Here is a 24,199-nt window from a genome sequence, read left to right as displayed (position 1 = left end):
TCACTTTCCCATTATAAGAATTTCCGCCATTAATCACTTTAAAACCCATCTCTTTGTTCAAACCCATCTCCATTTCTAATCACTTTCTACAATTCAATCCCTCTTCAAGATTAATTCAATGGCCAGCATCAAAGTCTATGGACTCGCCCTTTCCACACCCACATGCAAGGTTCTAGCTTGTCTCTACGAGAAAGACCTCGAATTCGAGTTTATCAATGTCAAATTGCACGAAGGCGAACATAAGAAACACCCTTTTCTCTCCATCAATGTAAATTTTGCCTTAGCTTGCTTTAATTTTCATGGGTTGTTCTTGATTTCATTTTGTTGGATTGTAGCCTTTTGGTCAAATTCCTGGATTCCAAGATGGGGATTTAACACTTTTTGGTAAATTTTCAAACCAATTCTCTTCTCATGATAAGTGTTTGTGATTATGCAACACAAGGTTTCTGATAAATTGTCTGTGTACAGAATCTAGAGCAATCACACAATACATCTCCGCAAATTATACTAATAATGGAACCCAATTGATTCCCCAAGACTGCAAAGAAGCAGCTGCATTATTAACATGGATTGAAGTGGAGAGTCATCATTTTAATCCACCAGCCTCTAAACTTGTGTATGAGATATATTTAAAGCCAAAGCTTGGATGGGGTGAGACAGATGGTGCAGTGGTTGAGGAAAAGGAAGCCGAGTTAGCCAAAGTTGTTGATATCTATGAGAAGAGGTTGGCTGAATCCAAGTACTTGGCTGGGGAAGCCTTCAGTTTGGCTGATCTTCACCATATTCCAACGTTAGGGTTCTTGTTGGAGACGCAAACCAAGAAATTGTTTGAAGCTCGGCCCCATGTCAATGCTTGGGTGGCTGATATCATGGCCAGGCCGGCTTGGGCTAAGGTGCTTGCTTTGCGCAAGTAATATGGATGGTTTTGACTTTGCAGATAAGCCTTCACTATATCATGAAAGCTTTAAATATATATCTAAATGTTGTGTGTGATTGTCTTTTGCTTTTTGTCTGTTGTAATAAGTTGGTTTGTGCAATTTGTTGTTCAATGTTTGGTTGATGCAACTTTTTGTAATGCTTAGGTGAGGTGTGTCACTTTACAATCCAATGGTCATGTATATTAGATACAAGCAGACAGTTAGACTCGGTTTATCGATCAAACCGCTACTAAATCGACTAGATTGGTTTAACAAATGTTCAAAACGACTCCAACCATGAAAGTGTGCAAACTCCAACCATGAAAGAGTGCAAACTCATTGTTGGTTGGTTTATGTTGATTCAAACCCTTGAAAAATCAGTTTGGTCTGTTTTAATCAATCGGTTTGCAATTCAATTTATTATGCTTGCAATTCGGTCTATTATGCTCGTCCTTAATGTATATCTTTGAACTAAAAATGTTAATGTTTCAAAGACAAAAATAATTTTTTGGTCTCTAAGAATAACAATCTAATCAATAAACTTTGTTTTCTAACAATTTAGTACCCGCACTTATAGATTTGTAAAATTTGATCCCTAAACTTCAATAAATATTAGGTTAGTCATTATATTTCACAATTTGTAACAACTTTAATCCCAAACGTGAAAAATAGTATTAAGTTTAATTAAATTTCCTACCCATCTTAAATTGTTATACTGATTAAGAGTCGAATATGAACCACGTTAAGTTGTAATTATCATCCAAATGAGTTTGATTGAGCATGTATCTTTGGAGGTAAGGGTTTAATCTTTCACCTTTCACCTCATCTTTGCTGTACCAAAAAAAATTTGACAATTGAGTTTTAGATTCTTTCACAATAAGAGTAAGTACTTGAAATAAATTAAAAGTACCATTTATAGAAATGCATATACTAAAAAGTAACTTTCTTTAATCATATTTAACTTCTTTTGACAGAGAAGCAAAATTACCCAAAGTGGAACTTTGCAAACAAAGTCAATTATTTCTATTTTCCATACATACATAATAAGAGATAAAGACAAACTACACCCATGAACCAAAAACACTTTTTTTTCCCTTTTTGGAACTCCAAGGACCATTAACAAGCCACCAACATCAACACAAAACTACCTGTTCATATTAAAACCAAACCTCTTAACTCTGATTGCGCAAGGCAACAACCTTAGCCCACGAAGGCCTTGCAATGATCTCAGTCACCCACGCATTGACACGCGGCCGTGACTCGAACAGCTTCTTCGACGGTGTTGCCAACAAGTAGCTGACATTGGGCAAGTGGTGCAAATCTGCCAAACTGAATTCATCCCCTGCTAAGAACTTATTTTTGCTAAGCTGATTCTCGTAGATGTCAAGGACTTTCCCAAGCTTGGCTTCATTCTCTGCCACCGCTGCAGGATCGGTTTCGCCGAGGCCAAATAATGGCTTGACTAGATGCTCGAACGACAAAGCCACCCCAGGTGGGTCGTAATGGTGACCCTCCACCTCGATCCATGTTGATACGATCGCTGCTTTCTTTGGGTCGTTGGGGATCAACTGGTTTCCTTTGTTGGCGTATGTCTTGGCCAAATATTGAGTAATGGCCCTTGATTCTACACAAAGAAACATTTTATCAAACACCATGAGAAAAATCTATATATTTTCAGATTGGGAACTTTTATTGGTTTAAATACAAATTTTCTATTGATTGCTTTCAGCTTTTGTCTAAAATTATACTTTCTACACTCAATTCAAGTTTGCTGAATGGACAAGACATCAATCACTATCCCACGAGTATATAATAACCCAAATGAACATTTTTAAAGTATTGATTATCAAAATAGTATATAAACATTTGACTAAATTAAACAAATACTCTTGGTCGTCTTTGTTAAATTACAATATTATTTTTTACTTTTTGAAACTGAAACAGTGCGAGGATCATCAGAAATGGTAGTACGAACTAAATTTCTATTCTAGGTCATTCCCGTACCATTGCAAGTTTTAATTTTCATCGGAAATGTAAAAAGATTTGTATTCTAAGAATTGTTTTCAAGTACTTATGAAAAGTAAATCGATTATTTGAGTGCCAAATAACATTTAAAGAGGGAAACAAGACAGTCTTTGATTACCGAAAATGGTGAGATCCCCGTCTTGAAACCCAGGAACTTGACCAAACGGCTACAGAAATTCCACAAAAAACCCATTCAGAAACAATAATCGATGGAAAAAACATTCAGAATTTAACAATTACAGAGAGAGAGAGAGTCACATTAATGGAGAGAAAAGGGTGTTTCTTATGCTCGTTGTTTTTCATATCAACAAGAACGAACTCATAATCGAGATCTTTCTCGTAAAGACAAACGAGAACTCTGGCTGTGGCAGTGGAAATTGGGCTTCCATGGACTTTGATACTCGCCATTATTAATGGAAGAAATGGAGATGGGATTTTTATGGGGAAGATGAATTTGTTGGGTTTCTTTATAGAGAAATGAATGAAAGAAGGGTTAATTTGTGGTTCGTGATGCAGTTGGCAAAGTGGGAAATGGATGGAGTCGTAGAACGCGGATCTTTAATGGAGATCGCTTTCAGATTCGTAAAATGGTGGCGTCACTCATCGAATGAAATTAGGAGTAATCGTTAGGTAAATTGTTCGAAAGTATCATTTCTTTTAAAATGAAAAACTATTGGAAGATTATTAAAACAAATGTCTAATAGTGGACAAAAAAGGGAAGAAGGGTACCACCTTTGCCTTTTTCACCCAAACTTTATTCTTCCCCAAGGCTCAAATTAGATCATACCATATCCTTGGTTGATCATATCAATTTGGGTGTTAGTCCAAAGTCGAACGTATCAATTTGGGTCTTAGTCCAACCTCTTCTCTTCCTAGAATTTGATCTACTCGCTTTAGTTTTACCTTAAACCCTAAACCCTAAAATTTTATACACAAATAAAATATTGTAAGTAACTTACGTTAATTTGATGGCATAATTAAAAGTACTGTAAGTAACTTAGGTCAATTTGATGGCTAAGTTTTTTAAATTTTGAAAATGAAACTTACCTTCTACTTTCACTGTTTTTATAAAAAGGAAAATATACAGGTTTTCCATTTTCTTTTGAAAATCTAAAAAAAGAAGTTTTAAAATAATCATATATCATTCGGTTTATTTTTTTTCAACCAATAATTATGGAACCGTTGATTAAGATGTAATGGCTTTTATAGAACTTACAAACAAAATATCATCAAATAATTTAGTGGCAAAAATGAAAATACTAAAGTTGATTTTGACTTAAAGTATTGAAATCTTTTCCTAAATATGTGAATTTTTTTTTTTTACAAATGTATTGTAATAAATGTTGGGTTAGAGATTTGAACCGGGACCTCTTGTCCACAGGAATATACAGGTGTCAGTTGAGCTAAGCTCATATTGACAATAAAATACAAGATCTGACCATGTTTCCTTGTGCTTATTTGCAATGTAGAATGTGATTGCTCTTGATTCTATTTGTGTGTTAGGGTTAAAAAAAACGTTAGTGTTTATTTAGTTTTTTTTAGAACGTAACTTTTTAAACGTGTATAATAAGTACGAATTTTTAAGAAAAAATTTGTATTAAATTTAGACTCTCAATTAAGATTTGTTGTTAAACATTATTCGTGCATCCATTCTAATCTTCTATTTCTTGATCTAACATCTTACAAAGTTCTAAACGACACATGTATAAGAATGGAATACCGATGATTTTCAAATTTAATATTAATAAAAAATGTAAACTTATTCACTTTTAATAATTTAGAAGTTTAATAATCGAAACTTTGATTTGTTGTTTTACATGAAATAAGTACTTTTAACTAAAATTTAAGGACGGTGTTAATTGATACACTAAACAAAGATCAAAGTTTAAAAAAGATGAAATGATTATATATTAATGGAGTCTTTTCAATTTGTTGTTATGATAATCCAAAGAAACAAAAGAGTGTGAGAATCGTTTTAACCAAGGTCAACAAATAATGTTTAACTAGTTCTCGTTTATTATACCTCTCCTTATATCTATAATAGATAGTTAAAAGGTTCTTAAGTATTATACTTACGTTTATCTACAATAAAACTACTTGAGACTATGATGACCGACTTAATGCCCCGAAACAACTCTTCCAGAATTGTAAAATAAAATAATAATTTAATGTAACAGTAAGCTTAAACAAAGATTTAATAGTACGTTATAGAGTTATAAATTCTGATTAAATGATATATTATAAACATATGATTTTAGTTTTTGTTTTCTTTATGAATAGATGTTTGTAATTTAGTCACAATTTTATTAGTATATACTTTCAAAACAAAATCCTTTTTTCTTTTTCCTACAACTTGGTTTTTAAAAATATTTTTTAGGGAGTAAATGAGAAAACAAAGGAATTATTTTGTAAAAGTTTTAAAAATAATCTAGTTTTTGTAATTTTGAAAAGTATGCTCCTTTTTTTATTACATTTTTCTCTCTTTTTTGGTCAAATTTCAAAAATAATTTTTTAAAAACATTTTATTTTGTAATGATATTTGATTTTTTAAAATTAAGAATATAATTTTTTTTACAATATTCCAAATATTTTGTTAAGTTTTTTTATCCAAATTTCAAAATTAAAACAAAATTTTACAAGGATCTCCTTAGTAATCGTTTCGTTTTCTTTTTCCTTTTAAATAAATATGTCTAATTCCTTTCATTTTCTTATCATTTTTGTATTAGTAGTACAACTCTTAGCTAATTTTTTTTTTTAAAACAAAAAAACTTTTAGAAATGCTTTTTTTAAAAAAATGGATTTTAAAAATGTTGGTAAAAGGGTAGATCTCATGGTGAAAGATCCGTTTATAAACTAAGTTTAAAGTGAAATATTACAAAATGAAATGTATATTTTTTATTTTCCAAAACTTAAAATTAGTATTGATTTTAAGTTTCCACCACGTTGAGATTTGCTACTCTATTTTCAATGACATACTCTCCTAAGTTCTTTGATATTTCAACATAAAATGGGAGAAGTTAATTAAATTAGGGATGATTCATTTTTCAGTGCCAACAATATTTACTTAATTAAATATTAATTATGTTTCTAATTCATCTAATCTTTTTACTAAATATTTTTATTACTGCGACAATGGTTTCAAATATTCATATTGTTTCTCAATCTAAATGTTAACTTTATTATCTTTCCAAAAAAAAGAAAAAGAAAAGAAAAAACTTTTATGGTAAGAAGATATGCTTTTAAAACAATTTTGACCTTTCATTTTTTTTTCTATAGAAAGATATGGAGATGACACCTAGTTTTCCTTTTTCTTAAGAGCCTTCTACGATGTTAAAAATATATATATATCAATATATTGATAACCTAATAATAAACACTATTAATGATTTTTTTTAAAAAAAATTGATTCAAATCGTTTTCATGAGATGTTAGTAACACCTACAATTTCAAAAGTTGTTCCATTTTGTTCTTTTTACAAAACGTTGTGAAGTAACATATCATAATCATAAGTTGATCTAGTGATAATAAAGGGAAACAATGCTGTAAAAAGATTAATTGAAGTACACGTAAACTATATAGACACAAAAATACGGACACTCAAAGATACGAACCAAAGAAAAGAGAGAAATTTTGTTAAGACGGAGAATCCCAAGAAATTAAGTAGCCTAATATTGTCACCTACTTAGTTCTTAGCTAACTACCTATGTTGTTTAAGAAATTATAATTTGTCCACATCAATCCACCATTCAAACTACTCCCTCTTTATAGCCAATAATATAATATAATACACTACCAACTTCTGGAGTCTTTCCCACAGTTTCAAAACTATCATATAAGTCCCAACATTAATTATAATAGCACCAATTTAAAATTTTAAGGACCCCACTTTAGAACAATTTTAGAATACATAACTTCAATAGTTGGGTCTACTAAAGTCTGCACACAGACATCACAGACATTCAAAAAAAAGAAAGGTGAAACCCAATGCTCCCTTCCATCCCTCTCCACACCCCCCCCCCCCTAAACAACAATCTTTTACCCTCTTTTCTCTTTTCTAGTTATTCATTCTCAACCTCCATCTTACTAACTCCCCCTCACCCAAACTTCTTCATTCCAATATATTAACTCAAAGGCTTCATATCTCAAATGAAATGCCCCAAAATGTTGAAACAATGTCAAAATCTCAACATCCATGTTACCCTTTACCTTGTCCAAAAGATCAAGAAAGGTATAAGCAAACACCGGTGCAAATATTCCCAGCCAATCACCAGAAAAATGTTCTTAGCTCCGTCAAATATCTTACTCATATTCCACAGTAAATAAGCCTAATCAGTCACAAACATCCAACCTGTTAACATGTCCTTAATACCCCAAGGACACTGAATGGAGGAAGCAAAATACAGACTATAGTTTTAAATAAGAGATGTAGACTACTTTAGCTACCTATTAATAAATAAATCCCCCATCGTTTATTTTCAACTTTTCTACCTACGCGGCTTTTCTTTTTGGAATGTGTACCCTAACGATAAGGCATTTCTTCTCTCTATCATCAAGTCCGAGTTAATATTTTTGTTAATGCTTTGCTACCCTTTCGTTAGTCTCCATTTTATCAGGCAACTCCAGGAAAAGCACATTATGTTATCATTCAAATCATCATTATATTACAACAAAGTTATCTAAAGTAATCTCATGAGTCATACTTTCTTCTCTTCATTTCCAATTTTTTTCTGCTTCCTCCTTGTTTGAAGTATAGCAAATATGACAAGAAAAATTTAAATATGAACATGAGTGGCAATAATAGGGTTTTTTTTTTCTTTCTCTTTTCCTTAAGACGGACATAGGCCAATCTATTCATGTACATAGATGTATTTACAGCAGGCTTAGGAGGTTGCAGGAAAAGAAAATGCATACGACATCACCAAAATAAAGAGAATATTGGGCTAGAAGGCTTCCTCCGGCATTAGAAAGTTGTGATATTCAAGCTGTGTCATCTCTCCTCCATTCACCGAATCAAATTGGCATCGGTAGAAGCTATACATAAAATTAAAAATTGAACCATCAAGATTCTAAAATTCCAAAATGGCAGTAGTATAATAAAACAGAACATGGAAATAGAAGGGATAAAGAAAATGGTTCTACAAGTTGGGAAAGTGGAAGAAAGTAAATATTATCATGTCAAATACAAGATTGAATGGACGGTTTCACAATTTAGAGTAATGCTAAAGAAAAGAAAATGTAACAACTAAGAAATGATTCAAGTTAAAGCAGAAGAAAAGAATTATCTATTTGCAATCTATGAAAATAGAAACGTTTCACATTAACTATATATTCTTTTGAAGACATCAAACTTGTAGTTAGGTTTTCCAAACAACCTTCATCTTAATCACTGTTCTGCATAAGAGTCATCAAGTGAAAGAGAAATATTGAGAAAAGAGTAGACATGGTACCTTCCGTCCATTCCAAGGATTACAACCGTATTCTTCTGGTGACCAAAAGCAACGACATACTGAGAGCCTTCATGCAAGCGAAACTGAGCAACAGACCACTCCGACTTGAAATATTTTGGCAAGACACCTACAGGTGCAAGAGTGTTCATTATATCCAGAGCAAGAGGCAAAAAAGGACATTGGTCATTACTTGCCGTTAGTATGCAAGAAAATAGTAAGGATAATCGCCAATCTCTTGGCTTTCATGTTGTATTGCTTTTCTTATTCTTCTAGCAATCATTGAAAGAAAAATGGAACATACAGATAAAACGTGGAGGACAGTTTCAGGCCAACAATAGAGTCAGCCTTCTAGTCTAAGCATTCCCTTCTAGAGGGTGCCAATAAATTTATAAAGCAATTAAGAATCAAATAGTTAATAACCAAATAGAGTGGAAATCAGTAGTTAGACAAAAGGAAAGGGTTTTATTACCTTTGATAAAGGAAAATGAGGAACCAGATGGTGCCACAGAAAGAGAAGAATCGTTCTGATGAGACATATCATTCCCAAGAGATCCAGAATTGACTTTAAGGCTGAATACATGAACGGTGCCCTTGTCACTGGAGACTGCCAGCCATTGGGCAGTCGATGAGAAAGCCAAACTGTATATCTCTGCTCTATCTGCCCCTCTCCTTACCTGTACATAATATCCAGATCTCACAAAGTAAATTCCTTGGCACGTTAATAGGCATTCCAGCAATCTCAAAACTAAAATTCAAACAATTCAACACAAACCCAGAAGAAGAATTCAATTTGAAGAACAGTAACACACCTCTTGAAGTAAATTTCCATCAAATGTGTTGAATATCCGAACCAGAGTTCCCTTGGTACTTGCTGTAGCAAGTAACTGCCCATTGGTCGTAAGCGCAAAGCAAGCAATTCTCGAGTCATGAGCCATAATAAACTTAGTCCGTCGAGAGGCATAATGCTCAACCCTAACCTGCCCCTTCTGTAATCCAGGGCAAACAAGCACGAGCGAAGTACTCAACTGGGAAACAGCACAAAGACCCTTAGGGTTCGCAATAGTTTCGATCTGATGCAGCAACTTCAAATCCGCAAAATTGTAAACAAAAACCTTCTGTTCCAAAATAACAATAATCCTGTCTCTCTGTAAACGAACACCACGAACAGCAGACCTAAACGAAAGCTCCCCAATACACCGGCTCTGATGATCATCCCAAATCATAACCTTATTGGGCGGATACTGAGGGTCGGGTCCACCACCAACAAGAGCCAAAATATTACAGCGAAAAAGCATCTCAACAACACCAACACCACCTCCACGGTCAAAATCCCTCCGGAAAATCTCTCTAAAGGGATCGCAATTGTAGATCCGAAACCCACGGTCAGTCCCGGCAGCAAAGCAGCCATGATCTTGATTGAAGGAGAGATGAAGCAGAGAAGGCTGCGAAGCAGGAGGTTCAACCGCCGGGGACAAACCCGTCGGGTCCACCGATGAGACGGAATCGGAATCAAAGCGTTCGGAGGAGGAAGAGTCGGCGACGGCGGAAGGAGGGTTAGGATTGGGGTTGGGATTGGGATTGGGACTGGGATTGGAATTGGGATTGGGATTGGGCCATGGAGGGGAAGGGAAAGCGGAGAGGGTTTCCATTAGAGGGAATAATCAAAGGAATTGAGATTCAGATGAAAACGAAGATGATTAATTGTTCGAGCTTGAGTGAAGTTACGAATATGTCTCCGAAATTGAATTATAGTTCATCAGAGTGTTAGGGGGTAGTTTTGTCATTTAGTTAAGTCCTGATTATTCCGTCCTTGTAAGGTGAGTGAAGGACACGTCGTTGTAGATGACGTAATTAGCTTTGTGCCCAAGCGAAGGCAAGTTACAAAATCCGCCTGTCGGCTTGGGTTTTTAGACTAACTATAGACGCCCCAATTCTGAAATAACAAATCATTATTAGGATACCCCTATTAAAACCTTACCTTTACACGTTTTTTTATGAGTTAGTTTCGCAATATTGAGTTTATCAATTTAACTACTTCATGTCCTAATTTGTTAAAATTGATGGCAAATTACCCAAACTACCCTACAAAATATAATGAAAAATGACCCTTGATTATCGTAGATTAATATAAATTATAAATAGTTAAGAAAGCAAAGCTTTGGTTATATCCTTTCTGTCTTCAATGGACTAATTTGAACATTTTTGTTTTACATGTCTTTTAATGCAGTTCTTGGTAAAGCCAGATTAGATCTTGGCTGCCAACTTTATGACCAAAAGTGGTGGGTTAATTATGGGAGATCACAACCATTTTAAAAGAAAAATAGATAAGAACGAGTTGATTTATTTTTGCGTTGATCATGATGTGTGGATCGACGGACGTCCTTCTTTAACGATCTCTCGAACTAAAAATCTCCACCAATCATCTACGAGGTATGTGTGTCAACATGTTAAAATAAAATAGTCTACAATATATATCATATTAAAAAGCTTGGAGATGGGTTGAGTGTGTGGAAGATGTTATACCCATTTAGAGAAAAAAACGTTACTTTTGGAAATTTTAGAAGCACAAGTTATTGTCACACAACCAAAGTATGAAGAACTGTAATAGTAGCAATAATAATACTTACTCAAATAATATTCTAAAAAATCTCAAAAGTTTTCACCGTCTCAAAACTTCTAGAACTTCAACCAATTCTTGTATTTTCAAAACATCTATTTATAAGTAAAATAACAAGTAGGTGGTAGATTACATATGGAGAGAATGTGTATAAGACGTATGAGACACATGGACTATATGAGATATAGTATTTTGACACTTGACAATGAACACTAAGAATAATGGACATCTACTTAACACCTATATCTATAATATTTATAATCGTTGATGTCCGAATGATATTAATTCACATTTAGTAAAAAAACAAATGTAACTTTAAGAAGATCGTCTCATGCATCAATTCTCAAACGTAGAATTGTATTCTTCAAATGTTAGTTTTACAAAAAAATATATATTTTAAATGAAAATTAAAAACAATAAAAAACATGTTCAAATATAATAAAATGTGGTTGTCTATAAAATAATGTGATAGACACACGCAAACATAATTTATCAATCAAGTTTAGGGGCATATAAATTAATTGATATTTTTTCAAAGATATTATTAATCAAAAGATGGAAGACAATTTTCCTTTTCGTACTTCAAAAGAGTGAAGTTTCACTCTCGATCTAATAATTTTGCAATACATATTTTAAATAATAGATTGACCTAAAAGTTTAAGCTAAGGAGTGAAAGTAGATTTGATACATTTTGGGTTTCCAAAACATCAAGTCTCTAAAGCTCACAAGTCATTCCCACTTTGAGCATACGTTGTCTAGGGATGTCAAAGACCTCTTCATTCTGTCTCAAATTTCTCCTTATTGCATCATAAACATAATTGATCAAAACCCTCTTTGCAAGACCTGACCCTTTACTTGCCACAATCTCATCTTGTCCAATCAAGTGAACAATTCCATCTTTCCAAGCTCTATCAACCACCTCTATTTCCTCTTCCACTCTCTTCTTTCTCTCCTCCTCCTTTTGCTGCTTCTTCCACGACTCCACCTCTATAAACACTTTCAATCTCTCCACCAACACTTTCTCAAACGATTCCTCTTGCTCATGGATGATATCTCTGTAACCGTATCTTACCACGCACCGAAACACGTTAAGCTCATCTGGTTCGACTCGTCTAAACAAGAACCGCTCTTCCATCAACACTTTGCTTATTGGGAGGGACTTGAACGACACGAAAATGAGGACCCTTTGGAGAGTGGGAATGTTTGATAGATAATGCTTGAAGATAGGGGGGATGCCATGGACAAGCTTAGAGTAGAACAAGCCAAGACCAGGGACACGATTGAGAGTTTTCGTCAGAGAATCAATGTCGTCCTTGAGCTTTTGTGGAGATATCTTATGTTCAAGTTCATAGTAGTATTTTCTTCTATGAACATCATTCCAAGTGTACATGATTGACATTAGAAATCCAGCAAAAGCTAAAGGAAGATAGCCACCTTGATTAAACTTGTAAAGGACTGAACTTAGATATAAAAGTTCAAATAAGCCAATGATGAGAACATAGAAGATTATGATAGGTAGGTGAGTTTTCCATATCAAGATCATGATGAGCACTAAGAAACTTGAAGTGAGTACCATTACAAACACCACTGCAATGCCTGTGCGTGTTCAAACCAAACAACAACAAATATGAAAGTTTAGAGACCAAACAAAAACATATAATAATACTTCAAAAGAATGTTACATACGTACCATAAGCATTCCCAATTCCCGTTGTATCTCTAAACCCTAGAGTGACTCCAAGACAAGCGAACATGAGAAAGTAGTTCACTTCAGGGATGTAAACTTGGCCCTCGTGCTTGGAAGAAGTATGAACCACTTTAACTCTAGGGAAGCAACCATAGGAGAGGGACTGTTGGATGATGGAGAAGGTGCCAGAGATCATGGCTTGGCTGGCGACGATGGATGCGAGCACAGCCACAATGAACATTGGCCAGTAGAGAGGACCTACAAAATATTTACAAGTCAATTTATAATACACGAGCTTAAACATAGAAGGTCAAGCTATAATTAAGACTCATTTAACTTAAGCTTTTGTATATACCTGGAATAGAGCTATAGAAGGTGTTAGCGACTTGATCGGTATGCTTACGAAGGAACGAGGCTTGGCCGAAGTAGGCAGAGACAAGGGCAGGGTAGGCAATGCAACACATGCTTAGTCTTATAGAGGTCACACTGAAATGACCCACATCCGCAAACAAAGCTTCAGTTCCTGTTTAAATTAAATCCATCACATTCAAAATTGTACATGTTTTGATTTTCAAAATTTTCCTAAAAATCAACGAACTCTTCTACTTAAGATTGTTATAAACCATATATTGAGAAAATGGATCGGAAGAAAACAAGCTGAATTTTCAAACATAAGAAACAAAATATCACCAAATGGGGCATAAATAATTGACTTTTTTTTAGCATAGATTAGCCATTTTGTCCCTAAAACTTTTCATAATTTCTATATTTCGAATCTTTTTGCCACAGCAACTATTCAAATCGAGTCAATTACATGTGAAGTAATGTATTCTTTTGATCTTTTCATGTATTGGTGTCTTCTAAATCATAAAATACGAAACATAATCTAAGAGTAAAACATCCATGCTTGAACGGACACGAAATCACAACTGTTTTCAACCATAACTAATGGGGTTGAAGTGACGTTTATTAGTGTATGGGAGTGTCACAATGTTAGTCCTATAGACATGAAAAATCACGATCTAACGGATTTGGTACTATTTTTTCTCATTTCTTTGTTTAATAATTATGAATTCATACTATTATAATACTGAAAATTTACCTGTAACGCACATTACGACACCGCCGAGAGAGATCCAAGCATCCTTTTTGTTTCTTTTGAAGTAGTCAAAAATGTATTTTGGATTAATAGCTTTGATGACAGAAGGGTCAAACTTAAAAAAATTGTAGACGCCAATCCCACAATTAAGTGTAAACCAAATGCAAATAATTGGAGCAAAGGAATATCCAACTTTATGGGTACCAAATCTTTGCACAGTGAATAGCAAAACCAAGATTACTGCTGATATCCAAACTATTCTATCTGCCAAAACCCAAATCCAAAAAAAGAAAATCAATATTATTTATGTGAGAATAAAAACATTACACAAAAGAAAAAAACATTAATTATTATGTATATACCTTGTGTCATACTCGAGGTAGCATTCTTGATTCCTCCAACAGCCGACAAAACTGCCACCAAAAGGTTAAGATTTAAACATTATAAGCAAAAGGGCCACAGTCAGTCCCCCCATACCTCGACAACCTTTAATTAGGTGTGTGTTATTGTGTAACACCCTAAATTACATCCAAGTTTTTTTCCATGCAAAATATATATAACAAAGGAAAAAAAAGAAAAGTTGGTCACCGGAAATGGAAGGAGTGAGGACGCCATCACCCATAACCATGGAAGTGCCGAGCATGGTGGCGAAGAGCAAGAACATCTTAGCCGAGCGGCTGTTTTCGAGTTTAGATTTAAGGGAAGAGGCCATTTTAAGGCGATTGGAGGGAAGCTGAAGTTGAAAATTTGATACCTCCTGATCTTCTGCTTGTTGGGTTGGTATTAGCCCGATTTTCGCGTAACGACATAGTAATGAATATAATGCAAATGTCCCACCTTCATCATCATCATCACTGTTATTATTCATAAAGTATAATAAAATAAAATAATTTTGTGTATATTATACCTTCACCATTGTCGTTCGCTTGCAACACGAAGAACACATACTTAAGCAAAGGGATCAAAGTGAGGGTGTAGAAAATCAAAGATAAGACACCCAAAATGTCGTCCTTATGCTTGATTATTCCCAATGGGAATGTGCTTGAATACACATACAACGGCGACGTTCCGATATCGCCGTAAACAATTCCTAAACTTTGAAAGGCTAGATGCAAAATCACTCCCCAACTCGCCGTTGTCGTCGCCGTCTTAGCTCGCAGGACACCAAACCGAAATCATCAATACATACATACATATAATAGAAAACTAAAAGACTAACAAACTAAAAAAAAAAAAAACTTGTAAATTAGACCTTGTGACCATGGGTGCCGCCGCCAGATACGGTGCTTGATTCAACGTCCAATGAATCGAATCGTCGGAGTTTCTTTTCCGGCAAGTTGGCTGGGATTGAGTTGTCGGAGCCCCCTTGAAGATCAAATAGATTTTAAAATAGTTTTGTTGAATAATATTTTTTTTTAAAGAAAATAACAATGGACACCAAACATTTTTACCTTCCATTCTCTCTTCTTTCTCCCTCCACAAAATTTCCTTCTTCTTCTTCTTCTTCTTCTTCTAGATCTTCCTCCCTTTTTTTCACTTTTTTTTACTTTTTTTTATCAGATGTCACTGACTGTCGGTTCGCCGGACTGTTAGCGCCGTTGGCAGTGGGTCTGAAAATTTTTCTGTTTTTTTTTTCTTTTTATCTAAAGCTTTCACTTCATCTCCATAATCCATATTTGTGGTGATTGGTATGTCTATATTTAGTTCCATAATAGTTGTGAGTATCAGAAATTTGGGGAGTTGAGTGGGGATAGAAGAGGAGGGCAGAATTAGTGGATGAATTGGTAAACTATTAAAACTAAATAAAGATCACTAATATATAACTAATGATTAATTAGTTTTTTAAAAGTTTTAAATTCCACTTCTCTAATCTTGTGACCACTCTCATCTAAATGTGGTATTCAGGTGTTGGTCCTTCTTTGTGCATACAAACTAATGCTCGTGGGGTGGGGGGATCGACATCAAGTTGTTCATTGGGTGAGTCTTATGTTGCCTAAGAAGCTAGCTAGGTGCGTTGAGGTCCTTCTTCTCCACCCAGGTGGCAAGCTTTGGCCCTCAGGGCGTTGTTCGATGCAACCTGTTCTCCTTTCGAACAGGTTGCATAATCCATACTCACATTTATCAGAGTAGGAACTCATATGTAAGAAAGGACAACAACTGTTTATAGATGAAAATTTTTATCGAAGTGACGCCCTAAATTAATCATGAAGTTCGAACCCTTAGTGTCAAATTTGGAAAAAAATATAAAGAGCAACGTTTTGAACCTATGTCAAAATTGATATTTTTTTAAATATAACAAATCATCCAAATATTTAGCATTTTTTTTAAAAAAAAGCTCACGCCACATAATAAAAAATACAAAAAATGTCAAGTCATTAGTGAACCCACCATATTTGAACGAAATTGTTTAGATGTCATTAATTGGCTAATTGTTTGTATTTGGACATGACTAAACTATCATTTAAACATGATTTTTTTCAAAATTCAAGATTTAGGTATATGATCGTTTGGATTTGACTATCCAATCGGGTTCTAAATCTAAACAATTTGTTTCAACGTCCAAATAATTTTTTTCAAAATTCTTTTTGCACGACTGTCAAATCTAAACAATGGCATCAATATCTAACGATTTTTTCATTAAAAAAATACAAGATTTATGATGGATAGAAAACAAATATCATAATTTAAAAAAATATATATATAACAAAAATCAGAATTTTCAAGAAAATATATAGTGAATATCATGATTTCAAGAAAACAAATAAAAGAAAATTTGAAGAAGAATGAGAATAAAAAAGATAAAAAAGAATGGATAAATGTGAAATGTTTTAAAACATGGTTGGACTTTTTTGATTTTATTACGAACTCCAATTTTTTTCGCTATATTTATAAAAATTAACTTTTTTTTCTCTCTCTAAAATAGTATTGCTCAATTTTAGTTGATGTCCTCATTCTATGTATCAAAACCAATGGTCAATAATTAATAATCTTTATTGTATATGCATGCATAATATCAGTTATTACAAATCTTAATATCCACTTACCTTAAAAGGTTTAAGGAAAAAAAAATCTACATAATTACATTAGCTATTAGCTAACACGAAACAATAATAATTCGATAAATATAATTAGATTATTTCTTAGTAAGTCGATATGTTATGACAACGACGAATATATTTAAATTCATGTTTAATACAACACTATATTTTACCCTCAAAACCTTTTATTTATAATTTTAAATTTATTACTTTTTAAATGTGCATATATTTTTTAAATTAAAATAATTTACCAGAATAATCTTCCAGTTTCTTTTTTCGGGATGGAAAAAGGCGAAGCTTACGAGGCACGCAGATCAAAACCAATCAAATCCGTAGATCAAATTAATAAGCATCCAATCAATAGAGTCCATTCCCATTCTCAACAAGCTTACTCTACTCTCGGCTATGCACAATCACTACACCCCCCGCGCAATTTGAATTAACAACGCCAAAAAAATTCGATAAATATATATATATATAATATCCGTACCGGAGGGCGGAGAGCGTGAGAGGGGAAAGCTTAGATTTCACCACCGATGAGGAGAAAATCCAAAACCCTAAGGACCACGATGGGGGCGAGGAGGAAGAAGATGAAAGGGACAGTGACGAGGCACTTGCAGGTTCAGTTAGGGAAAGTTTCACTTGCTCCTCTTCACCTCAACCGCTCCTCTTCCTCCGCTCTCTGCTTCCCGAGCTTGCCTGAATCTGAACCTCCGTCCACGGTCAACTTTTCTGATCCTCTTCCTTCCTCATCTCATAACTTTGAGGACAGAGATTTCATTCTTAGCCAAGACTTCTTCTGGTCAGTTTTGTATCCTTACTTCTTCTTTCTCCTTTTTTTTTTTTTTTTTATTTTTATTATTTGTCAATTGGTTTGAGCTGCTGACTGCTGTTAGTTACAAAATGGAACTCATTTCATGTTACATTAAATTAAATGGATAGAATATTGTAGTAATTATTTATTAATTTTAGAACTTAGTTTTGCTTGTCGGTATTGAGATTTGGTATACGTGAATGCTTAATGGTAGCTGGTGAGAATTGAGATTGAAGGCTGCAGTGTAACTGACCGGATGATTATTTGGTTGTTTGTTGCAGTACCCCTGATTATATCACCCCGGATAATCAAAATTTGTTGAATGGAGTGGATAGCAACAAGGTGAGAAGTTAATGATGAAAGCTAACCAGGGAAAACACAAGGGTTTTTTCTTTTTCAGAAGAAGAAGAAGCTAATTTTCTAACTTTTCTGGGTGTACATTTCTTGTTAGGAATGCATTCCCTGCCCCAAATCTCCAGAGAAGGTTAATACTGTTAAAACTAAGAGAAAAATACATGGTAAGTTGACAATATTGAACTTTTACCTCGGTTAATTAATTGTATTGAGTGGGACCGTAATAAGCGATCAAATGATCACATGCAAATGATATACGCTTAATTGTAATATAATCACGTTGAAGCTGAACGTTCCTAATGAATAATGTTAAACGGTTAATCACTTGAAATGAAGTATGACCAGTGTTGAAGTCATCTATCAAAATGAGGACATTGTTCTGAAATATTTTTGGGGGATCAAAATCTTACAGCCCTAGTGTTCCTTTTTTAAAATTAGTGATGAAAGTTGTTGAATGATGTAATATGATCATTTTCTCCATTTAAGCAGAAAATGTTTTAGTACGTCCCCTGAGTCCGAGTTTGTCTGGCTGCGAACAAGTTGTGGAACTTGGAAATGACATTTTTGGATCAGATGATGTGGATATGGAGAAAGAGACCACGGCCATGCCGAAGAAAGAAAACTATGTATCTCAATCTGCAGTTGCTCTTCGCTGTCGAGTTATGCCTCCTCCTTGCATGAAGAACCCATACTTGAAAGATGCTTCAGATGTAGGTGTAGATCCATTTGGCAATCAACGAACTAAATGTGCAGGTATAGTTCAATTAGTTCTTAAAGTCATCAAAAGTAATAAAACATTTTTTGAAATTATCTTTTGCAATATAATGGATTTCTGTTAAATGAATTAGTTTCGTGCTTTTCAATTTTGTGTAGGATTTTTTCCTGCGTTATTTAGTGGAGATGGTCTTTCAAGATATCACACAGATTTTCATGAGATAAAGGTATCCAGAAGGCAGTAACACATCTGCTTAGTGTCTTTAAGCTTGTGCTGATAGAGATCGGGATTTTATTTTTATTCATATTCTATTCAAGTTATCAAAATTTGGAATAACTTCAGTCTATTTGCAGCTAATAGGAACTGGAAATTTTAGCCGTGTCTTCAAGGTGTTAAAGAGAATTGATGGCTGCTTATATGCTGTTAAACAAAGCACAAGACCATTGAATCAAGACACGGAAAGGTTATATCTTATAGTGTGTGTGTGTGTGTCTGTATATGTTTAACCTCTAAACACCAGCAAATGTGTAATTGAAGTTTCTTCTTCCCTTTGCAGGAGGAGAGCTTTGATGGAGGTTCAAGCTTTGGCAGCTTTAGGTTAGTAAATTTATCTAGATATGGTTTTCCATTTAGTTACATTTTTTTTCTGTTGTCGTTTTTTCCCTCACTAGAGCAATTTTTCAATTTTTTCTTAACTGCTGTTCTCTATTGAACATGTAGGGGCTCATGAAAACATTGTTGGATACTATACTTCATGGTTTGAAAATGAACAACTCTACATTCAAATGGAGCTCTGTGATTGTAGTTTATCAATGGGCAGGTATTCTCACCCATTCTCTGAAGTAGATGCGCTAAGAGCCTTGTATCAGGTGAGTTTTAGTTCCATTTTGAGTTGTGAAAAATTACATTTTCTTCTCATGAAACTTCATTTCCAAAGATATTTCTTTTGTTTACACATGAAAGAAAGCTTAATTTTGATTCGTTACTTGGAAGAGTAAATTTTTTACTTCTGCACTTCATTCAGTAGGTTAATTTTAACAGGAAATGGCTCTTCTGAAAAAAAAAAACCCGAAATGTTATAAATTATGTACTAGTGTCTTATCTTTATCCATTCCAATTCTTAAGTAGCCTTAGTATATAATATATAAGCTTTATCCATTTCAAATTTTCAAGTTCTAGAACTGGTAACTTTTGAAATTTCATGGCTTCTCTGCTGACAATGAAACTACAAGCAGATTGCAAAGGCATTGCTATTTGTGCACGAGAAAGGAATAGCTCATTTAGATGTGAAACCTGACAATATTTATATCAAAGATGGTGTCTATAAACTTGGTGATTTTGGGTGTGTTACCCTTCTTGATAAGAGTCTGCCTATTGAGGAGGGTGATGCACGCTATATGCCTCAAGAAATTCTGAATGAAAGATATGATTATCTTGATAAAGTTGATATTTTCTCCTTGGGAGCTGCTATTTATGAGATTGTCAGGGGATTCACATTACCAGAAACGCATTTCATGAACCTTAAGGAGGGAAAATTGCCACTCCTTCCTGGTCATTCATTGCAATTCCAAAACTTAATCAAGGTACTTGGTTTCTCTTCATTTCTACTGACTATGCCTCTTGGCCTGGACTCATCCTCCTTGGATGATGAACCTTGTGGTGGAATCTGGTCATTGTATGCTTGCTTACCCATGTTTGCATTTCTTCTCACTTCCATAAACGAAACATGTAAAAAGATATCATTGTCGGAAGGTTAAAACTCATGCCACCAAAAGTCAACCTGACAAAATTGCATCCTTACCATCCAAAAGATAAAAAGAATCTCCATTTAGTTTTCCCCTTAGAATTTAAAAGATATCTCTAAATTATGTTAACCTATGTTTGCCAAAAGGAATGTTTTATTTTGTTTGTTTAAACCGTCTGGATATTAAATGTAGTAGTCTTTTAGATAGACGTATGAGATAAATAGAACCAGACGTATCCTTATTAGAATAAACTAACTTTAGATATTCTCCTAGCTATCTACTTATTCCGTATTTGTATCGTTTGAGCTGATTGTTTCCCTACATTCTTTTATTGGTAGGAATGTGGTTTGAGAAGCCTGATTTTAGCAATTCAGCAACATAATTTATCAAACAAAAAATTCACAAGATGTATTTTCTAAGTTTCTCAAATTGAGGTTTCATCTAAAAAAACCAATTGGAAACAAGAGGAGTAACCCTTCTATTTCTTCAATGTGGAATCCTCACTATGTTCCTTCAATATGGGTGCCTTTTTTGAGGTCAACCATTCTTGAATCAGATGTTTCAAATGCACGCCTTGTACCGTATTAAATAAACCACTCATTTTGTAAAGAGTGAGCCCTGTCCATTTTTCCGATGTTGGATCTTCAACACTCTTTCCAGTCTTTTTACCAAAAAAATAACAATTTAAAATCTTAACTAGCCTTAGGGTGGATGAGGTCCCAGCATAAAGAACAATTTGATGTCCCATAACTCATCAAGAACGTGAGATTATTGAAGAAACTTACCTATGATTAAAAGCATGGATTTTTATATTGATATTGTATTGACTACAAAGAAACGTTCACCGTTTACTTCATTATCTTGGTGTTCAGGACCTTACAAATTCTTACCTACTTTTTCTGATTGATTGCTAACTCTAACAACAGGCTATGGTGGATCCCGACCCATCACGGCGTCCTTCGGCAAGGGAAGTTATTGAGAATCCGATATTTGATAAGGTCAGAACTCACAAACAATCATAGGACAACATCAACCGTGGCGTCTCCTTATTGTTTCACCATTTTCACAAGATGGGGGCTTTGCTTGTGCAATCCCTTGATATCAACTTTCTATTTTGTAAGAGTTCAATCTCCACTTACCCAAAGTTCATGCACCAATTTTTGGCTATTGTATGGTGCAAAATTTTGTAAATTCTATATCATGTATTATAAAATGCAAGTTAATGAAAGCTCTTTCATTTTCAAATAATCTCTCTATACCATGGGAAAGTCTAAATACTAACATCTTAAGATTCTTTTGATAATAATATTAACACAGGTTTTGAACATTATGGTCTTTCTTCTTTGAATCTGTTTTCTCTTTCGAGTATAACTTTCTCAATTTTTATGTAGATTCTCTCTCAAACCTAAGTTCGAGTCCGATTGTGTTTGATTAGGTAATCCAAATGCAAAATTTGTAAGCCTTTTTATGTTTTAGTGTATTCAATTTTTTGAATATTTGAACCTTATGATATTCAACTATGTTTTTCCTTAAAAATCTTCTATTTTCAAATTCATATTTCTACCTCTTCTACCAAATAAGTCTAACGATAAATACCTTGAACTATATTCCATTCTTGTGTGAACATGTTAGAATACTAATCAATAATTATAATTAAAGTATTGACACAGTGAAAAATCCTCCTCACATTGAGGAGTAAAAAACCGAAGTCAAAATCTCCACAATAATCTATCTTTACAACAAAGTTCTTTTCAATCACAACTAGAAGCAAATATCACGAGAATAATAATTTTGGCAATAAACGACAATAATAATGAAGAAAAATGGAAATATCTTACAGTATGTGGTATCAAACTATCCACTAGAATCTGACTGTAGATAGGTGGAGATTTCAGAATGAAAATCCTCATGTCAAGAATACACTGTCAAAATTTTAGCTCGATCGGACCATAGATCAATCCCTAAATGGCTGAAGAACGAAACTGCATGAAATTTTCTTTTTCTATTTTTGATTCATTGTTTTGCCGTCAAACATTCACTACACAGTTTACTGATCAATTTACATGACAAAAGATTAACCTAAAAAAATATGTAATGTGCTTCACACTTTCACATAGTGAAATAAAGCCATCAATAAGCTCTTAAAACTTTAGCATATTTCAAAAAGTGATCCAAAGTATTCAAAATCGCTCTCTTGGATTAGATTTAGATTTTAAAGTAGATAAGATAAAGAAGAAGAAATGAAATATGTTTGTACAATCATGTCCTTAAATTATAAGATTGGGTCTATAAGACGAGACCTAAACTTAGTAAAGATGATGAGGATAGAATATTTATTGAATAATGCTATCAAAAAATACAATTGAGATTCTGAATTATGATACCCTTCCCAAACAAACCATACATTTTCACCTAACCAAAAGGAATAAGGTAACAATGAACAAAATTAAGTAGAAAAAAGAGGCCAAGTCTTTGCCAAACTCAAACGCACTTTTCCTACTTTTTCTCTATGATTATCAATTCAAAGAGAAAAATAATGGAATTTTTTGCCATTCCATATATACAATTTCTTGAATTTTGTTTAAGTTCATTACTAAAAATCCATACATGTTGATTCTTAAGGAACTTATTCAAGTTTGTTTGTTTGTGTTAAAAATGGCAATGACATAAATTATTCAACTTTTTCTTTCTTTCTTCTTTTTTTTTTTTTGGAAAGAAAGGAAAAAGGACGATAGGGCACTTTGTTCTATCAAAAATCAACCATTTTGATTTTGTTCATTGCTTTTTGTTGATGCACTTCAAATTTGATAATTTTGATATAATATTACCCTTTAACGTAGTTTACCTAGAATTGTGTAATGTTTTAAAATTTTGGTCTAAGTCACTACCATTTCTTATGGGTTCAAAATCGTAAAAATATTACTTTGAAAGTATCAACATTTCAATTGTCCAACAAATAGATTAGCGATGAAAATGATATTATAAAAGTTCAAACATATAAAACTCTAAGCCTAAAAATTATTAATAGACTTTAAAACTTTTTGCTATATATTATAAATATTCTGTAAATATTTGGTCAAAACTTACTATTTTGACAACTTTTTTTTATTATTATATTGATGAACATTTTAAAATTTGAAACAAAATGAATCAACATACGTATAATTTTAATGCTCTATTTAAATAGTTTCACTAGTTTTCTCATCATCAATGATTTCACACATGCATATATATATATATATATATATATTGAAAAAATAAATGTGGTAAACTCTTTTTATAACTCAAACCAAATTTATTTCAGTTTTAGTTGGGTTTGAAAGTCGAGATTCTTGAAAAAAGAGCCAAAGAGAAACAAAATTTGATAATTCTTTTGAACTAAACTCCAAAAGTACAAAAAGAAAACGCTTTTGGTCAAAATTTCTCAACACATCCAATGGTTTTGGTTTGTGTATTATTGCATGTAAGTAACGTATGCTTTCAATTTTATTATTATTCTTTCTTTTTCTAAAAACAACAATGTAGTTTTTTAAAATATTTTAAAGAAAAATTACTTTTAATGATCAAATATATACAAACAAATTATTTTATTATGATTATAAATATTTTATTTCATTTTTATATATTTAAAAGTTACTATAGTATTTATTTAATCTAAAAATTTAAAACTTAAACTACAAATTTAGCCTTCAAATTTTTAGGGTTTTATTTATTTGATTCTTAAAACCATTAATTTATCAT

At 33.3% G+C, this 24,199-nt stretch overlaps 5 protein-coding genes across 6 annotated transcripts; 2 read left to right on the top strand and 3 right to left on the bottom strand.

The window, feature by feature from the left end:
* Positions 1–1,998, top strand: LOC101212536 (glutathione S-transferase PARB). Its single transcript, XM_004135995.3, has 3 exons — positions 1–268; positions 336–384; positions 469–1,998. Exons 1-3 carry the CDS (start codon positions 119–121, stop codon positions 912–914), a joined length of 645 nt encoding a protein of 214 aa, XP_004136043.1. The 5' UTR covers positions 1–118; the 3' UTR covers positions 915–1,998.
* On the bottom strand, positions 1,846–3,533 carry LOC101212771 (glutathione S-transferase PARB). Its single transcript, XM_004135996.3, has 3 exons — positions 3,201–3,533; positions 3,061–3,109; positions 1,846–2,541 (listed from the first exon to the last, which is right to left on the bottom strand). The coding sequence occupies exons 1-3, from the start codon at positions 3,348–3,350 to the stop codon at positions 2,090–2,092; spliced, it is 651 nt and encodes a 216-aa protein (XP_004136044.1). The 5' UTR covers positions 3,351–3,533; the 3' UTR covers positions 1,846–2,089.
* Positions 3,534–7,560: 4,027 nt separating this feature from the next.
* On the bottom strand, positions 7,561–10,101 carry LOC101213013 (autophagy-related protein 18a). Its single transcript, XM_004135997.3, has 4 exons — positions 9,199–10,101; positions 8,859–9,063; positions 8,390–8,516; positions 7,561–7,973 (listed from the first exon to the last, which is right to left on the bottom strand). The coding sequence occupies exons 1-4, from the start codon at positions 10,036–10,038 to the stop codon at positions 7,883–7,885; spliced, it is 1,263 nt and encodes a 420-aa protein (XP_004136045.1). The 5' UTR covers positions 10,039–10,101; the 3' UTR covers positions 7,561–7,882.
* Positions 10,102–11,523: 1,422 nt separating this feature from the next.
* On the bottom strand, positions 11,524–15,435 carry LOC101204274 (potassium transporter 5). The gene is made up of 9 exons (XM_004136128.3): positions 15,244–15,435; positions 15,045–15,157; positions 14,700–14,940; positions 14,381–14,629; positions 14,155–14,205; positions 13,796–14,056; positions 13,049–13,216; positions 12,697–12,951; positions 11,524–12,602 (listed from the first exon to the last, which is right to left on the bottom strand). The coding sequence occupies exons 1-9, from the start codon at positions 15,248–15,250 to the stop codon at positions 11,722–11,724; spliced, it is 2,226 nt and encodes a 741-aa protein (XP_004136176.1). The 5' UTR covers positions 15,251–15,435; the 3' UTR covers positions 11,524–11,721.
* Positions 15,436–17,318: 1,883 nt separating this feature from the next.
* On the top strand, positions 17,319–21,706 carry LOC101213255 (wee1-like protein kinase). 2 transcript variants are annotated; one of them, XM_004135998.3, is made up of 10 exons: positions 17,319–17,632; positions 17,926–17,986; positions 18,096–18,162; positions 18,488–18,751; positions 18,872–18,939; positions 19,067–19,176; positions 19,270–19,310; positions 19,434–19,582; positions 19,949–20,296; positions 21,385–21,706. In XM_004135998.3, exons 1-10 carry the CDS (start codon positions 17,367–17,369, stop codon positions 21,478–21,480), a joined length of 1,470 nt encoding a protein of 489 aa, XP_004136046.1. In that variant the 5' UTR covers positions 17,319–17,366; the 3' UTR covers positions 21,481–21,706. The 2 variants fall into 2 exon arrangements, with proteins under 2 accessions (XP_004136046.1, XP_031744240.1); XM_031888380.1 differs by having other exon boundaries at positions 18,485–18,751.
* The last annotated feature ends 2,493 nt before the right edge of the window (positions 21,707–24,199 follow it).

This window comes from Cucumis sativus, chromosome 7, assembly GCF_000004075.3.
Source record: "Cucumis sativus cultivar 9930 chromosome 7, Cucumber_9930_V3, whole genome shotgun sequence".
NCBI lineage: Eukaryota > Viridiplantae > Streptophyta > Magnoliopsida > Cucurbitales > Cucurbitaceae > Cucumis > Cucumis sativus.
Note: the sequence above shows the minus strand (reverse complement) of the source record. Positions and strands in the feature narration are given on the sequence as shown.

What these genes read in the sequence shown, in the direction of transcription:
- LOC101212536 (XM_004135995.3), top strand. Translation starts at nt 119, where the DNA reads ATGGCCAGCATCAAAGTCTATGGACTCGCCCTTTCCACACCCACATGC. An exon ending in ACCCTTTTCTCTCCATCAAT is followed by an intron (nt 269 to 335) that starts GTAAATTTTGCC and finishes GTTGGATTGTAG; the next exon opens with CCTTTTGGTCAAATTCCTGG. An exon ending in TGGGGATTTAACACTTTTTG is followed by an intron (nt 385 to 468) that starts GTAAATTTTCAA and finishes GTCTGTGTACAG; the next exon opens with AATCTAGAGCAATCACACAA.
- LOC101212771 (XM_004135996.3), bottom strand. Translation starts at nt 3,350, where the DNA reads ATGGCGAGTATCAAAGTCCATGGAAGCCCAATTTCCACTGCCACAGCC. An exon ending in ACCCTTTTCTCTCCATTAAT is followed by an intron (nt 3,110 to 3,200) that starts GTGACTCTCTCT and finishes GAATTTCTGTAG; the next exon opens with CCGTTTGGTCAAGTTCCTGG. An exon ending in CGGGGATCTCACCATTTTCG is followed by an intron (nt 2,542 to 3,060) that starts GTAATCAAAGAC and finishes TTCTTTGTGTAG; the next exon opens with AATCAAGGGCCATTACTCAA.
- LOC101213013 (XM_004135997.3), bottom strand. Translation starts at nt 10,038, where the DNA reads ATGGAAACCCTCTCCGCTTTCCCTTCCCCTCCATGGCCCAATCCCAAT. An exon ending in ATGGAAATTTACTTCAAGAG is followed by an intron (nt 9,064 to 9,198) that starts GTGTGTTACTGT and finishes TATTATGTACAG; the next exon opens with GTAAGGAGAGGGGCAGATAG. An exon ending in ATCCTTGGAATGGACGGAAG is followed by an intron (nt 7,974 to 8,389) that starts GTACCATGTCTA and finishes TTTTATGTATAG; the next exon opens with CTTCTACCGATGCCAATTTG.
- LOC101204274 (XM_004136128.3), bottom strand. An exon ending in CCTCACTCCTTCCATTTCCG is followed by an intron (nt 14,206 to 14,380) that starts GTGACCAACTTT and finishes TTTTGGTGGCAG; the next exon opens with TTTTGTCGGCTGTTGGAGGA. An exon ending in GGGAATTGGGAATGCTTATG is followed by an intron (nt 12,603 to 12,696) that starts GTACGTATGTAA and finishes GAACACGCACAG; the next exon opens with GCATTGCAGTGGTGTTTGTA.
- LOC101213255 (XM_031888380.1), top strand. Translation starts at nt 17,367, where the DNA reads ATGAGGAGAAAATCCAAAACCCTAAGGACCACGATGGGGGCGAGGAGG. An exon ending in CGCTAAGAGCCTTGTATCAG is followed by an intron (nt 19,583 to 19,948) that starts GTGAGTTTTAGT and finishes AACTACAAGCAG; the next exon opens with ATTGCAAAGGCATTGCTATT. An exon ending in AATTCCAAAACTTAATCAAG is followed by an intron (nt 20,297 to 21,384) that starts GTACTTGGTTTC and finishes CTCTAACAACAG; the next exon opens with GCTATGGTGGATCCCGACCC.